The following is a 15479-nucleotide window of genomic DNA, read 5'->3' on the forward strand; positions in this document are numbered from 1 at the left end:
GAGGTATGGTCCTTGAATGGGAGGTAAGGTCCTTGAATGTGAGGTATGGTCCTTGGATGAGTGGGACAGAACTTGAAGGTGAGGCTTAGTCCTTGAATGTCAGGCATGGTCCTTGAATGTGAGGTACGGTCCTTGAATGGGAGGCATGGCCCTTGGATGTGAGGTACAGTCCTTGAATGGGAGGCATGGCCCTTGGATGTGAGGTACAGTCCATGAATGGGAGGTAAGGCCCTTGGATGTGAGGTACGGTCCTTGAATGGGAGGCATGACCCTTGAATGTGAGGTACAGTCCTTGAATGGGAGGTACGGTCCTTGAATGGGAGGTATGGCCCTTGGATGTGAGGTACGGTCCTTGAATGGGAGGCATGGCCCTTGGATGTGAGGTACGGTCCTTGAATGTGAGGTACGGCCCTTGAATGGGAGGCATGGCCCTTGGATGTGAGGTACAGTCCTTGAATGGGAGGCATGGCCCTTGGATGTGAAGTACGGTCCTTGAATGGGAGGCATGGCCCTTGGATGTGAGGTACGGTCCTTGAATGGGAGGTACGGTCCTTGAATGGGAGGTATGGTCCTTGGATGAGAGGCACAGAACTTGAAGGTGAGGCTTAGTCCTTGAATGTCAGGCATGGTCCTTGAATGTGAGGTACCGTCCTTGAATGTGAGGTATGGACCTTGAAATTGAGGTACTGTCCTTGAATGTGAGGTATGGACCTTGAAATTGAGGTACCGTCCTTGAATGTGAGGTGTGGTCCTTAAAGATGAGGCCTGGTCCTGGGGGATCAGGGAAGAAATAGAGAGGTGTGTCTTTCCGGATAACAAACCTTCAGCATAGTGGGGCTGAATGTTATGTTATGTTATGCAGAAATGTAGAACGCGCTATCACCTGGGAGGGTATCCTGGCACTGGTAAATGAAGGCAAACCCGCAGAGAAAGCTTAGCAGCTGCCCCACTGTCCCAGACTGGTCAGTGCCACTAGAAGACAGTCAGGGCCTTGGCGACCCAGTCACACGCAGTCATACCACCAAACCCCAGGACTTGAACCTGCAACTCCTGCAGACTGGATGGGATATGAACCCATGTGATAGTGAAGAGCCTTATGACTGCGATTGTCCCACCGGTGGCTCTGCGGATAACCATATGGTGGATTTCACTGTTGCGTTGCTTGCTTTGGCGTTTTGCAGGTCTTGGCTTCAGTATTGCAGGTGGCATTGGGAACCAGCACATCCCAGGTGACAACAGCATCTACATCACCAAGATCATCGAGGGCGGAGCCGCGCAGAAAGATGGGCGGTTGCAGATCGGAGACCGGCTGCTCGCTGTGAGTAGAGCCACGCCTACACCTGACCTATCGTGTTGTACAAAAGATACAGTGGATTCAGAGGAAACAGAGAGCGCAGGGTGTGCGATGTCTGACCCTACTATTGGGAACAGCGGTGGGAGGCGCACGGGCATGGTGGGCTCGGCTGTGCCCATGGTGACATAAGGCTGCACAGGGTGCAAGAGGGTGAATGTGTGTAATTAGGTGGTGACATGTACCTTGAGGACCTATAGAAGTATAGTGGAGCCCCAGAGGATAGTGTGTGTGTAAGACCTCACAGACATGTTGGGTGCAGTGTTTTACATTTCACCAAAGTCCTGCTATCAAAATGGCTTGTGGCGCCGCGCTGCATCATTTTTCTGTAAATGAGGCCCGCCGTTGTTAGAGGAACAGCTTTTATACATTCTTCCACGACACTCTACTCTGCAACACTGCACTCTCTGCCACTTAACTCTAAGCCACTCTACTCTGCACTGCTGCACTCTACGACACTCTACTCTGCAACACTGCACTCTCTGCCACTGAACTCTAAGCCACTCTACTCTGCAACACTGCACTCTCTGCCACTGAACTCTAAGCCACTCTAGTCTGCAACACTGCACTCTCTGCCACTGAACTCTAAGCCACTCTACTCTGCAACACTGCACTCTACTCTGCACTATTGTGCTCTACATCACTGCACTCTACTCTGCACCACTTTAACAAGGCCAAGAGCGCATGCTGCTAGCAAGGATCGACCCTACAAATGTTACCCACTCAGCCCTGGGTAAGACTGGGAGAGGTTCAGTCTTTTTTGCCTCCCGCCAGTGTTCAGGGCTGGGTAGTAAAGGCCACCCTTTACATTAAACAGGTGCTGGTTTTCTCTCATCACTCGTTCTTCAATACGTTTTATTGCAAACGCTTTTTATATTTATTTCAAATATTAAATGCCAGTTCCCTCTGTGCCCCCAGTTGTTCGCGCATTGGGCAGCAGCTGCCCTGTACCAGGCTGGCACAGCGCGGGTGGGCAGTGAGTGAAGGGTGAGGCACTGCACAGGTTTAACCCATGAAGGCTCTTATTCGAGTGAGCTGGGCTCCTCTGGTGGTAAAGCTGCTCTGGGGTAGAGTTGTTTGCTCACGTGCTGTTTTCCCTCAGGGCGCTTTCTCCTCCTGGTTCTGTGATTGACAGTTCGGAGTGTGGGCGGCTTAAAGGGACTCTGTACATTTACACGTGGCATGAAGACGACTGCCAAACACAAACTTTGCCAGATCATAATAGCCCAGAGCTCTCCATAAGAAGCCCAGGTGGCATACATCTTTGCCCAATGTGGCTTGTGAAATGCGACTGGCTCTCGCCACCCAAAATGGACCCTCGGTTGGCACCGTGTGCGAGGAGCTGCATGGGGTGCGAGGTGGCTGCTTTTGGCTCTAGACGGGCAGTGAGTTATAGAGGGTAGAACAGCCCTTCAAACTGTAGCATTCATACATCAGCACATCTTTTTCTTTGGACCTCACATGCCCCACCCTTCCATCCTCAGGTTTCAGGCGCCCCGTTGGATCCACGTCATTGTACCCCCTGCTCCTGTCCCGGGGGCTCAGTTAACAAACGAAGGCCCTCCGTATATAGGATGTTTGTAATCTGCTTCCTTCTAGTGGCAATGTCTCAGATCGTTAAATAAACATACATGTATGTACATACATACACACACACAGAATTGTCTCTAATGAGTTTCTTTACAATTGTTTCTTCTTTTCCTTGTTCTCTTTACCACCTTCGCCCTCTGTCTGCGCTCTTCTCTCATGTGCCTCTGATCACTTCTCTCTCTCCATCTCCCTCAATCTTTCTGCCTCTTTCTGCTCCGTCCTTTGTATCTCCTCTCCCCTCACGTTTACTTCTACTCCTCTCTCCCCCCTCCGGCCTCCATCCTTTCACTCTCCTGGTGCCTCACTTCTCTCCTTCCTTCTCCCTCCTCTGGCCTCCATCACTTCACTCCCCTGGTACCTCACTTCTACTCCTTCCCTCTCCCTCCTCCGGCCCCCATCACTTCACGCCCCTGGTACCTCACTTCTACTCCTTCCCTCCTCTGGCCTCCATCACTTCACTCCCCTGGTACCTCACTTCTACTCCTTCCCTCTCCCTCCTCTGGCCTCCATCACTTCACTCTCCTGGTACCTCACTTCTACTCCTCCCCTCTCCCTCCTCTGGCCTCCATCACTTCACTCCCCTGGTACCTCACTTCTACTCCTTCCCTCTCCCTCCTCCGGCCCCCATCACTTCACTCCCCTGGTACCTCACTTCTACTCCTTCCCTCTCCCTCCCCCGGGCACCATCACTTCACTCTCCTGGTACCTCACTTCTACTCCTTCCTTCCCTCTCCCTCCTCTGGCCTCCATCACTTCACTCTCCTGGTACCTCACTTCTACTCCTTCCCTCTCCCTCCTCTGGCCTCCATCACTTCACTCTCCTGGTGAGTCACTTCTACTCCTTCCATCTCCCTCCTCCGGCCTCCATCCTTTCACTCTCCTGGTACCTCACTTCTACTCCTACTCCTTCCCTCCTCTGGCCCCCATCATTTCACTCTCCTGGTACCTCACTTCTACTCCTTCCCTCTCCCTCCTCTGGCCTCCATCACTTCACTCTCCTGGTACCTCACTTCTACTCCTTCCCTCCCCCTCCTATGGCCTCCATCACTTCACTCCCCTGGTACCTCACTTCTACTCCTTCCTTCTCCCTCCTCTGGCCTCCATCACTTCACTCCCCTGGTACCTCACTTCTACTCCTTCCCTCTCCCTCCTCCGGCCCCCATCACTTCACTCCCCTGGTACCTCACTTCTACTCCTTCCCTCCTCTGGCCTCCATCACTTCACTCCCCTGGTACCTCACTTCTACTCCTTCCCTCCCCCTCCTCCGGCCTCCATCACTTGACTCACCTGGTACCTCACTTCTACTCCTTCCCTCTCCCTCCTCCTGCCGCCATTTTTTCTCTCTCCTCCCCCCTCACTCCCACTCCATCTGCCTCTCTCCTGCTCACCCGAGTAGGTAAATAACACCAACCTTCAGGACGTGCGGCACGAGGAAGCTGTGGCGGCCCTGAAGAACACCTCCGACATGGTGTACCTCAAGGTGGCCAAGCCAAGCTCCGGGCACCTCAATGAAATCTACGCGCCGCCCGAGTACACCACCAGTGAGTACCCCGGGTCTGACTCGCTGGGTGGGAAGGACTGCGTTATTGGTTTGTATGACGTCACCACGCGTTCCTTTACTACGCACGTTTTTACAACGCAGATTTTAAAACGCATACCACTATCACGCACTTACCTTCACTCACATCTGACATTCCTCTAGTGTGCAATCCAACACCAGGCGTACTTTTACCCCGCTTACTGTTACAGAAAAATCCAGTCACAGTCTAACACTGCCACCTGCTGTTCAAAACGATACAATACATCTTAATACGCAATTTTAAAAAAATGGATATGTTAAAAAAATTGCATTTATGTGGATTACAGGTTTACTTTGTGGAGCGAGACTCCCCCATGTCATTTTAATTAACCTTAGAATGATATAAATTACTTACCACATATTCACCAATACAGACAAATATGTGTTGTAAAGACTTGCGTGGTAAGAATAATTCCGATGTAAAAAAAAATGTGTTGTAATTGAATTTCGCGGTACAGGCTTTGTGGTAAAGGCTGTTCCCCCATTATTGAACTGTGGTTTCGCCCGTTGTGCCCTGCTCGGGGTCTGCCTGTCTTTGGGTGGAGGAGAGAACATTACTCAGAAGCGCACCCGAGAAGAAGTCAAACATAGTGCCTGCTTTGGAAAGGTAAACTCACACTGCTGTGTACGTTTACTATGTGTTTGCTATTCACAGACTACGAGTTAGTAGTACGTTTCTGACTGCGGAGACTCCAGTCAGGGCGGAGAACTCCGCACATATTGAGATTGTCTGGCCCTGTGGCCGCCAGGTCTTGTAAAGCCTGATACAGGGTCTCTGAAAGGGCTGACTGCTGGCACGACGGCTGGCACGACGGCTGGCACGACGGCTGTCCAGGTTGGCATTTGTGTGTTTAGGTAAGATGTGCGCGAGCCTATCAGAATGTGTTTGCTGTGTTGAGTGAACAGGAAAAAAAGGCTTGCATTTGAGGTTGGCGAAATCTAAATTCAGGCGCGGTGAGTTGGAATAAATGATTACTCAGAAGGCACTAAACCCAAACAGATTCATGTCCTTGCCTCTTGGAGGCATCAGTTCCTCAGTCCTCGGCAGAGCAGAGTTTTATGCAAAAGGTGTTGACAATTTTGCCACCAAAATCAAGCCTTAGTGATGTATATTGAAGAAAAGGGTGCAATGTGTGTGGGGTTGAAGCAACGGCAGTGAGATGTGAGAGGGCAGCGGCGCCTTCCTTGAAGTCCTTTGAGTTGGGCAGGGTAACCGCTGATGCCCGCAGCGATGGTTCAGGGGCGGTCCTGCTACAAGGGGCAGTGAGGCTGAGTGGGCAGTGTGCTATGCCTCCATGACTGAAGGAATGGGAGCAGAATGCTTGCATTGAGTGAGGTGACTGGTATGCACATGGGCAGCCGAGCGTTCCAGGTGTCCTTGTGGAGTGCTCAGAACAGACACAAGCCTCAGGTCCGTATGTTGTCTCCGGGCGGTGGAAGGCCTCTCACTGGTGCAGCCCCATCACTCTATGGTGGAGAGTGTGCCCGGCACAGCTAGCGTGCATGCAGACTGTATGTGTCGGGTACCACGGAATCCAGGCCATGGCTTCTAGGGTCACGAGCAAGAGTGTGACGTGGCCTTTATGAATGAAGATGGGAATGCTTGGGAGTGTGGTGGTATCCGGCGGTGTTACCCAAAGAGGTGTGAAATGGAAATATAAATGAGGATACGGATATGTGCTTTGTGTTGGAATATGTGTTTACGGGTTGGCCAAAGGAATGTAAACTCAAAGATGCTGTTGTCAAGGGCAAATTGATGAGGCGCAATGGCCCATCGTCCTGTGGGTGAAAAGGAGGGTGTTTGAGTTGGGACAGAAAGGACACTTGGGTATGTCTTCCACAACGATGCAGTCAGGGGAATATTAATGGTGGCCAGGGTTCGCCAGGATGGGTGATGCTTAGGTGCGTGTGTGACTTGAGCGTGCCAAAATGGATAAATGAGCGAATCCATGCGTTAGCAAGTGTTCTCCTGTAGGATGTGCCAGTGGTCCATGGAGGAAACTTGGCAGCAACACTTTGGGCCCTTTTTGTGTGCCTCCAAGAAGAGAAGCCTTTGCTCTCATTTCTGGTGGACTATTTACAAAGTGGCTTGAGGCCAGAATGGTGGAGAGAGTTACTCGGTGATTGCTTTTATGAAGGACATATTTTGTAGGGAAGGTTTGAAGGAAGGAAGAACTAGTTTCACACAGTGGTACTCAATGTGTGCGTAAGGAATTGACAGATTACTGATCAAGATATGACATTGTGCACAGAGAGTTGCAAATTATTATCCCCAATCCAACAGCCAAGTCAAAAGATTGAATCGAGTAGTCAGCGAGGCTATCCTGTTTCAGTGAAGGGTGGTGTACCATGGAGGAAGGCTCTTCATGCTACTCTTTTGAATTATAGGACCATATCTAACTCTGTAATGGGAGTTTCTCTGTTCGAATTACTTGGAAAGGTGTGTGGGGGGCTGGTTCTACCTTGTTTCCTTGGTGAATCGGAGATGGAGGAGGTGTACAGAGGACTGTGGAGTTCAGGGAAGCTGACGTAGAGCAGTATCAGGGGAAGATGAGGAAGTATGTGAAGAGGAAGAGAGGAAAACCTTCCAGTCAGCATTTTCAAATTGTTGAATTGGTTTGAATCAAACTTCCTATGGAGTTAGAAAATGGGTTGTCAATGTTCTTTAATCCTGTCAGGGCTATAGAGGTTTTCCGAAAGGTACAGAGAGTTGAAAGGGGCACAATCTGGAATTTGAGTAGAATTCCTGTCTCTTCTGATTCGAGTGAGAAAAGGAGAAGGGACTGTGGTACTGCTGATGACAACAGTAATGTTTTTTGGAGTAGCCAGTCTGAGATTCTGATCCACTAATGACTGGGTCTGAACATCTGCTGAGTCTCGTCATGTCGTATATGGCGTCGTGGCGTGCCAAGTGTTGGTGCTCCGGAGGGGTTGCCACATGGTGGCATGGGTGTGAAGGGTAGTGCAAGTGTGAGCGTATGCCTGACAAGTTCTTTGAGTATCTACAATTTTCATCTTAACATTGCGATGGTGTTTTCCAATATGTTTATTGTATTCCATTTATTTGTTTGTTACTTTGTTTTTCTTTTCCCATTGGCTGTTTTTGTTATATTAAGGAGAAAGGTGGGTGGTGGTGTTCTCATGTACATAGTGGGAGGTGATGCATGAAATAGTCACGGGTTTATGAATGTTATGGGTTCTACAGGGCTGGTTGTGATGTAATTTCCAGCAGCTGATGAAGTTGCTGTGACTGGTCGCTCCTCTGCTGCTCCTGGTCGTCTTCGGATTTGACCTACCTCTGTGTCCATGCTTCTTTGGATGCTCTGTTACATCTGGCTCTTGACTGCATGGTGTACATTTTAGGTTTAATACCCCATCCTCGATCGTTGATTGGTTGTGCTCTCTCCGTCTTACAGCGGCATTCCCTGCCTTGACCGACAACCACATAAGCCATAACTCCACCCTGGGAGGATACCTTGGAAGCGTCGAGAGCAAATCACCGTATCCGCCTCCCCAGGTCACGCCCTCCAGATACTCCCCTGTCCCCCGGCACATGATAGGGGAGGAAGACTTCAGCAGGTAGGTGCCCGGATGGCATGGCAAAGATTGGGACCATCTTTAGAGGGCACGCCTGGGCGGATGGAGGTGGAGTTAAGGGAACATAAGGGGCGTGGGAGGGCAGAGGAAAGTCCTGGAGCAAGGAAGTGATATGGAATTGTGTTATGTGGTAAGGCCTGCAGGGTTCTTCCATGTACGCCCTACTACATGCCAAGGTGGGAGGTACGGCATTGGCTCTGATCTGAGGCTTTGTACCAGCACTAATAAAAGACCTCAGAGGAACTAGATGGTTCACTGACCATCACTGACCACAGCATCTTCCAAATACATGGCTGAGTGAGTAGTTGCACTTTATAAGAAACCTGATTGATTGATTGATTGACATGGCAACAAGGTGTGGGTATGTAATGGTGAGGTATGGACTTGGGGCACAGATACCCCTGGAGTAGCACAGGGTGGTAGCAGCGAAGTCAGTGGTCCCTAAACAGGACATGTGAATATATGGACGATTATAACAAACAAAGATGAGGAGTATACCCAATAGACTGAAGCCTGTCTTAATGGTGTTTGGAACGTGGAGCATAAGAAAAAGATTTTCTTTCTTAAGAAGACCCCTCACTCACCAACCTGGTTGGTGACATGCTTCATCATCGGGGTCCCACCCGGACAGCCGAATGCCATCCAGGTGTGCTGCGACACCTGATTACAGTGGAGCTGGTTTTTTTGTGAAGGTGAGTAAAAAAAGTGTTGATTAAAAATTGGCCAAATTTAACCCAATCCAAATTATTTATTCAAGGGTTATTTGGACAATGTTAAAAAAATTATGGGGATACCGTGTTAGGTTAGATTGACCTACGGTATCTTCTAGTGGGCAAATAGTGAAAAGGCGGTCTACAAGTTTCAACCATCAGTTGTTACTACCAGGTTTTCGTCAGGACCAGTGAGCGTGACCCAGGGGGTGTACACTCACTAAGTTGTACCCTGCCCTTGGTCATTCAAAACCTAACCATCTACTCACGGTTAGGAATCCCTTCGTTCCATTCATCGAAAGGAACAAATTAAAAACGCGCTGTTTGCGTGCCTCATGGGAGTCGGTGTCATATGATTCGTTCACTACATGATTGTGTGGAACCGATCACCCTATGTTGTACCTAACAGCAGGACCAGCCGCATCTCCCCACAGGATACAGTATCCTAACAGCAGGACCAGCCGCATGTACAAGGGAAGGGGAGACATTGTCACTGTCTTTTCATTGCAAACTCGGGCCAGCAGTGTACGACTGCTCTACCAGTTTGCAGTGGTGGACTGGAAGACTCGTTGTACATGGAGGACCTCCAGGGTGGCACAACCAGTCCTGCAATCCCTGGGATACCCCTCTAATTTACATGCCCTGGGTACCTACACTAAGCACGCACAGGTAAGCTAGTCATTTCCAATTGGGTACAGCAAATGCGACATGTACTGTAGGGTCAGGACACTTACTCTGAGGTCTAGTTAGCAGGTCTCGATGAGTTAAATAACCAACAGTATTAGTCCAAAAACTTCAGGGGTGACCACTCAAAAAGTGGCATTTCCTTTCAACTACATTGTGTTTCATTCGAACAAAAATGAAGAAGCCGAATCACCTACAAAATCCTACAGGTATATTTCTTGTACCCTAAGTAGCCCCTTGGAAAACACACCAGCTAACGTTCCGTTTTTGTGAATTGCATGCCTGTGATTACTAGAGGATGGGTCAGTAGTTGAGGTAGTTCTCCTGGCAGAAAAGAGACAGTTGTGTTGTTTGTGTCTGAATTAAATCATTTTGAGTTATGGGAACAGCACTGGGTACCAGTGTGGCATCATTTTCTGTTAATGTGTGATGGTTCTGAGGCCCTGTCGTATGCCCTCTGAGGTTTGACTGCGTTTCTGCATTGTACGTTCTTTCCAACTCCTCGCTATTAATTCTTTGCTTGGATCGTGCCCTGGGAGGGCATGTGTGTTCATTGATATTTTCAATCTTGTCTTATCCGCTTATAATTAGTCTGAATACAGTACGGCTCTTTATTATCAGAGAGGAAAGTCTGCGAAATGCTAGGGGTCATGGGGGTGTTATAATATTTGTTTTCCATTCAGTGACCACAAAACACCTAAGCTCTTAAGTTTCTCCATTGCATGTGTGAGTAGCTCATCTTCTCCACGTTTTATCTTTGCATTCTGGTAACATGTCGTACCCAATTTTTAATGTCATAAACAGGACGATAGGTTTTACAATGCACAGAAAAAAGCCTAGAGTAGAACTTTTTGGTTAGGAATATGGAAGCCTGTAATTTCTGTTGTACATATCTGCAGATTATCACACAAAAAGGATTAGGGACCTGGAGCAATTTAGAAAGAAAGGAGGTCCAGCACCCGTACATATCTGCAGCCCACGATTCTGAATCATTATCTGTTTGAGGGTGAGAATGCACCTTTTGACTGCGGTTACTAGGGTTACCACATGATCCTATATTATCAGGGCAGTGACCTGTGAAGTTATTCCTCAAATCAGTTCATTCTGGGAGTCTTGGTTCAATCCAACTGAATGAATGGTCTAACACACATGGCCTGGATTGCATATAGGGCACTCTGTCACTGTTCACTGGGACAGTGTGTGCTATTTCTGTGAACGTGCTGTCCCCAGTGTAACCTTGGCCCCACATCTGCACTGGGGACAGTGAATTAGTGAAAGGCAGACCAGCTGTTAGAAGCTGCCGGCCTGTCTTTTACTGTGAAGTCTGCATTTGAAAGGTGGGCAGAAATCCCCCTGCTACCAGGTGCAGCGATTGATGGCACTCACCCGCGGGGGACGTCTGGGGGATCTTTTTCACCCCCTTTCAATAGGCCCCCTCCAGGGGCGCCCTGACTAAACCACCTTAGTGTGACACACAGGCAGTGGGCGTTCTGACAGCACAGTGCCTCTGAGCCCAAGTCTGTAATACTGCTTGGCACAGAGTGGGCGGGTGCCCCATGCAAATGAGGGAATGCCCACTTGCGATCCCGCCGATGCGCCTTTAGCTCTGTCATGACTGATATTACAGAAGGGACCACACAGGCGTCTGCGACCTGTTCTATAGTATAAACGTGCCTCAAGGATGCAGAAAGTGGTCACATGTGCCTCTCGAGCTACTGGGCACCTATTTCAATAAATAAATAAATCTAGGCTTTGTAAAGCGCAGCAATTCACCCGTGAGGGTCTCAAGGCGCTGACTTGTAGGCACGGGGAAATTAAGTGAGTTGCACAGAATCACGGGATGTTGACACTGATGCAGAGACTCAAAGCTGGTTCCCACCGGCTCCAAAGTCTTCAGCTCAGGCCATTAAGCCACATCCTCCCGATAGCCCTTGAAACAAATGATGTGTAAAAATAAAATGTTTAGTAGTGTAATATATGCATCAGAGTGCTATAGAAGCATCTTGTCGCACTGGCGTTAGATCTGCCATGGCAGAATATCCCCCTGGGTTTGTAAAGTTGTACCTTTGAAGGCAGACAGGTTGTGTCATTGAGGGGTCAGTGGGCTCTACCCTTTGTGTTCCTTATCGCCACCTTCAGCGCCCTCAGGTTTCCCTCTTGCATTCAAGTAGCCAATCCACTCCGTGCCTTTCTTTTACTGTGTTGCACATACAGTCCGTTTATCCTGTCATAAATTCAGCACTAAAAGTTCCACAGGACAGAGACAAAACCCGGCCTGGATGAGCTGAGATGGATGCAAGCGGGAAAGCTGAGAGCTGTGTTTAGGTTTCGATCTTTCCGCCTGGAGTAGTTGCTGTTGAGGTTAGTGCTCAGCGTGGTCTAACTAAAAAAGTGCCTTCTTTCCGTTATCCGGATTTGCCCCACGTGGGAGCTAACCAGCGGGTTCGTATAAGCATAGGTGTGTTAGTGCCTGAGTTTTTATGTATTGTGTTTGTCTCTATATAGTGCTTACTTCCCTAAGCAAGGCATTGCAGCGCTTTATGGCATGTAAACACTACTCCGGGGCCCTTGCTGTTTGTAACCTATGAATGTTTAATAACTCCCTGCATCCTTCAGAGTCTCAATATGGAATGTTCTCAGAAACAAAACAAGCATTGGCATAGCCAATAGGTCTCGCCTTTGGGACCTTATAAGTGTTTAGCCATGCAACAGTAGCATAACTAAATACTTATAAGGTCCCAAAAGAGAGACCTATTGGCTATGCCAAGCAGCCGTGCGGCTGCGAAAGTGATCGCGATCACAATCAAACATCAAAGCAGCCGTGCGGCCACGAAAGTGAAAGTAAGCTCGGTCAAGCGAGGCGCGCGTGCCCGCGCTCATGCACTGTAGCTCTAGGCTGGCCTGGTAGCACTTTTTGGAGCGCTCACAAAATGTCTCGCCAGACCAGCGCATGCGCTGGGTCAGGGGAGACCTAAATAATGAACCCATCATGTGGCTGATGTCACTTCTCATGAAGCTATCAGGGATCAAAGGTCACGCCGTTTCATTGTCATTAACGCGTGGGTTTGTTGAACTGACTGGTTCGTGGTAAGCGCTTTTAGTGTGCTCTGTGTCGTGCATTTTGAAGCACTTTTAAAATTAAAATCAGAGGTTCAACTACCCCTGCACGTACAGCACTGTCACTGCTGTCTAAAAAGCGAGGCCCAGCCTGTGGTGCCTCGCGTCACGTGACTTTGCAGCTGTGTAACACATCTCTCCACAACTGAAGACGTGTTCATTGTGTAGCGGGCAATGGCCCTCTCGTACCCACACCAATCAGCACAAACCCAAAATGTGTGAATGCACCTGTACAGGTAGGGCATGCCCAATTATTAACCGCATTGGGCGCTCGCTGCTGACCTCAGCTGTGGGATGAGTTTCACGTGATCGAGCTGTGGTAAGACCACGTCAGCCTCTCATCTTCCCGAGATTGGTAAATTGAGTAGCAATAAATCAAGTAACACTTTCTATTCCCAATACTTGGAAGCGGGAAGAAGTGCTGTGCAAGGCGCTATGTGGAAACAAGTTGTTAAACCCCATGTGACACACCTCCTTGCCCCCGCCCCCCCACGCTGCCTCCCTCCTGCCCGAGTTTCAGGGAAACGCAAAAAGAACAATTGATGGACAGAATGCAGAACAATGTCACACATGATTAAACCCAGATCGGTTGACTGGGGGTGAGTGCTTGCATTGTTCAACACTCCATCCATCATCCCCTTTGGTTTTGCTTTGTTTGCCCTAAGTTGGCAGGGTATGCCCAGACGTGGGTCCCTTGCTCACTTTGCCGCTGGGTTCAAGCTAGCCTGGCTGATGACGACTGATCAGTCTTGACCCTGCGCCCAATGGGAACAGTCCAGCCCGAACTGCCAGGCCAGGTCCTCCCTGGACTGGAAACAAGCTTCCTAGGACCGGTTTCAGCCCTCATCAGCCTGAATAGCTTGACTCCAGTGGCATGGAGAATACGAGCCCCATGTCTGGGCATACCCGTCCCACTCGGGGTGACAAATGCAAAAAGAACAATTGATGGACAGAATGCAGAACAATGTCATGCATTCACCCCAGTACAGAGATCTGGGTCTAAATCCACAGTTTTTTCACTCACCATGCCTTTCCAGTTTGGACTGAGCCATATGCAAATCAGTCTTGACCCTGCGCCCAATGGGAACAGTCCAGCCTGAACTGCCAGGCCAGGTCCTCCCTGGACTGGAAACAAGCTTCCTAGGACCGGTTTGGGCTTTCAGCCCTCATCAGCCAGGATAGCTTGACTCCAGTGGCATGGAGAGCACAGGGCCCAAGTCTGGGCCTACCCGTCCCACTCGGGGTGACTAATGCAAAAAGAAGAATTGATGGACAGAATGCAGAACAATGTCATACATTCACCCCAGTACAGAGATCTGGGCCTAAATCCATCGTTTTTTTGCTCACCATGCCTTTCCAGTTTGGGCCCAGCCATATGCAAATCAGTCTTGACCCTGCGCCTGATGGGAACAGTCCAGCCTGAACTGCCAGGCCAGGTCCTCCCTGGACTGGAAACAAGCATCCTAGGACCGGTTTCGGGCTTCAGCCCTCATCAGCCAGGATAGCTTGATTCCAGTGGCATGGAGAGCACGGGGTCCACAATTGTGTGTCTTTCGAGTTTCAGGGAAGGCACCTCTCCTTCCTGGAACCTCTTTCAGCCGCCTTGTCTTAGAGGTCATGCATATCACGTTTATTAATCTTTTCATAAAAGTATTTTGTTATTGTCTTGTTTCCAAAATGGTCGCTTTTGAGTCACTGCTTCTCGCAGTTGCTGGTAATGACAGCGGCATTCAGAGCAGTTTCTGCAGTGAAATGCAACAATTCATATAGTAGGGGTGGTCGGAGTGTTATTTTGGGAGGGTGGTGCTGGAGCTGAAAGGGAGGGGCTGGGAAACATTGGATGTTATGCACTGCATAGGCAGGTCTCTGAGTGCTTCTCTGTTCTTCTCCCCTGTGGGGCTTATTTACAAGCCCATTGCGCCGGCGCCGCCGGTGCAGTGTTCCTGCCCATATTTAAAAGACCACGTACAGTCACCCTGCGTGGCATTTCTTGGCCTTGTAAATATGGCTCCCTTTCATGCATTGCTTTGCGTGAAAGGGGCGTTCCATGGGTGTTTCCACGCAACATCCATGGATTCTGGCACATTCCCAATTTTACAAGATGAGAGGAGAAATACCTGTATTTCTCCTTTTTCTAAGTGTGCTGCATTCTGCATGGCGCAAGAGTGCCTACGTTTGGCGCATGGCAGCCCATTGTGCGTCTGCGCAGGGCGAAAGGATAAAAAACCTTGTGGATAGGGCGCATTCCTGCACCTTTCTTTTGACGCACGGTAGCGCAGCAGGAAGGCTTGCTCCGCTGCCATACATCAAAATATTGTAAATGAGCCCCTGTGTGTTTAGTTTTCGCTCTTTCCGCCTGGAGTAGTTGCTGTTGTGGTTAGTGTTCATTATTCCTACCAGCCTGGTCTTATTACTTTTGTGATTTGTTGCTGTTCTCCCTGCCACCCTTTGAGGTTGTTTGTTTTGTGGTTTGATTTTTCCCATTCCTCACTCTGTCTCTTGCTTTCATTCCCTGTGAGGTTAGAAGAATTGTTCTCACAGTCCCCCTGTATCTTCCTGTTAGTGAGCTATCTCCATTCTTCCCATATTCTCAATATCATTCTCGTTTGTTGCCGCTCTTCCTGCAGCCTTTTGATGTTGTTTCTTGTGTGGTTTGAGTTTTTCTATTCCTCCTGCTGTCTCTTGCTTTTGTTCTCTCTGAGGTTATCTGGATTGTTCTCACAGTCCGCGTGTTTTCCTGTTGGTTAGTTATCTCCATTCGTCCCATTTGCTCCTGCTCGTGTTACCTATGTGGCGTGTTGCCGCTCTTCCTGCAGCCTTTTGATGTTGTTTCTTGTGTGGTTTGAGTTTT

The 15479-nt window shown here is 49.2% G+C and overlaps 1 protein-coding gene across 7 annotated transcripts in view; it reads left to right on the plus strand.

Annotated features, from left to right (window-relative positions):
* DLG3 (discs large MAGUK scaffold protein 3) overlaps positions 1-15479 on the plus strand; it is a 1834707-nt gene that overhangs the window by 1054485 nt on the left and 764743 nt on the right. For all 7 annotated transcript variants that reach the window (XM_085608387.1, XM_085608388.1, XM_085608389.1 and 4 more), the window contains 3 exons: positions 1182-1318; positions 4338-4482; positions 7937-8099. In XM_085608387.1, the coding sequence (XP_085464513.1) occupies positions 1182-1318; positions 4338-4482; positions 7937-8099 (445 nt within the window). The remainder of the gene's footprint in view (positions 1-1181; positions 1319-4337; positions 4483-7936; positions 8100-15479) is intronic.

The sequence above is a fragment of the Triturus cristatus genome, chromosome 5_2, assembly GCF_964204655.1.
Source record: "Triturus cristatus chromosome 5_2, aTriCri1.1, whole genome shotgun sequence".
Lineage (NCBI taxonomy): Eukaryota > Metazoa > Chordata > Amphibia > Caudata > Salamandridae > Triturus > Triturus cristatus.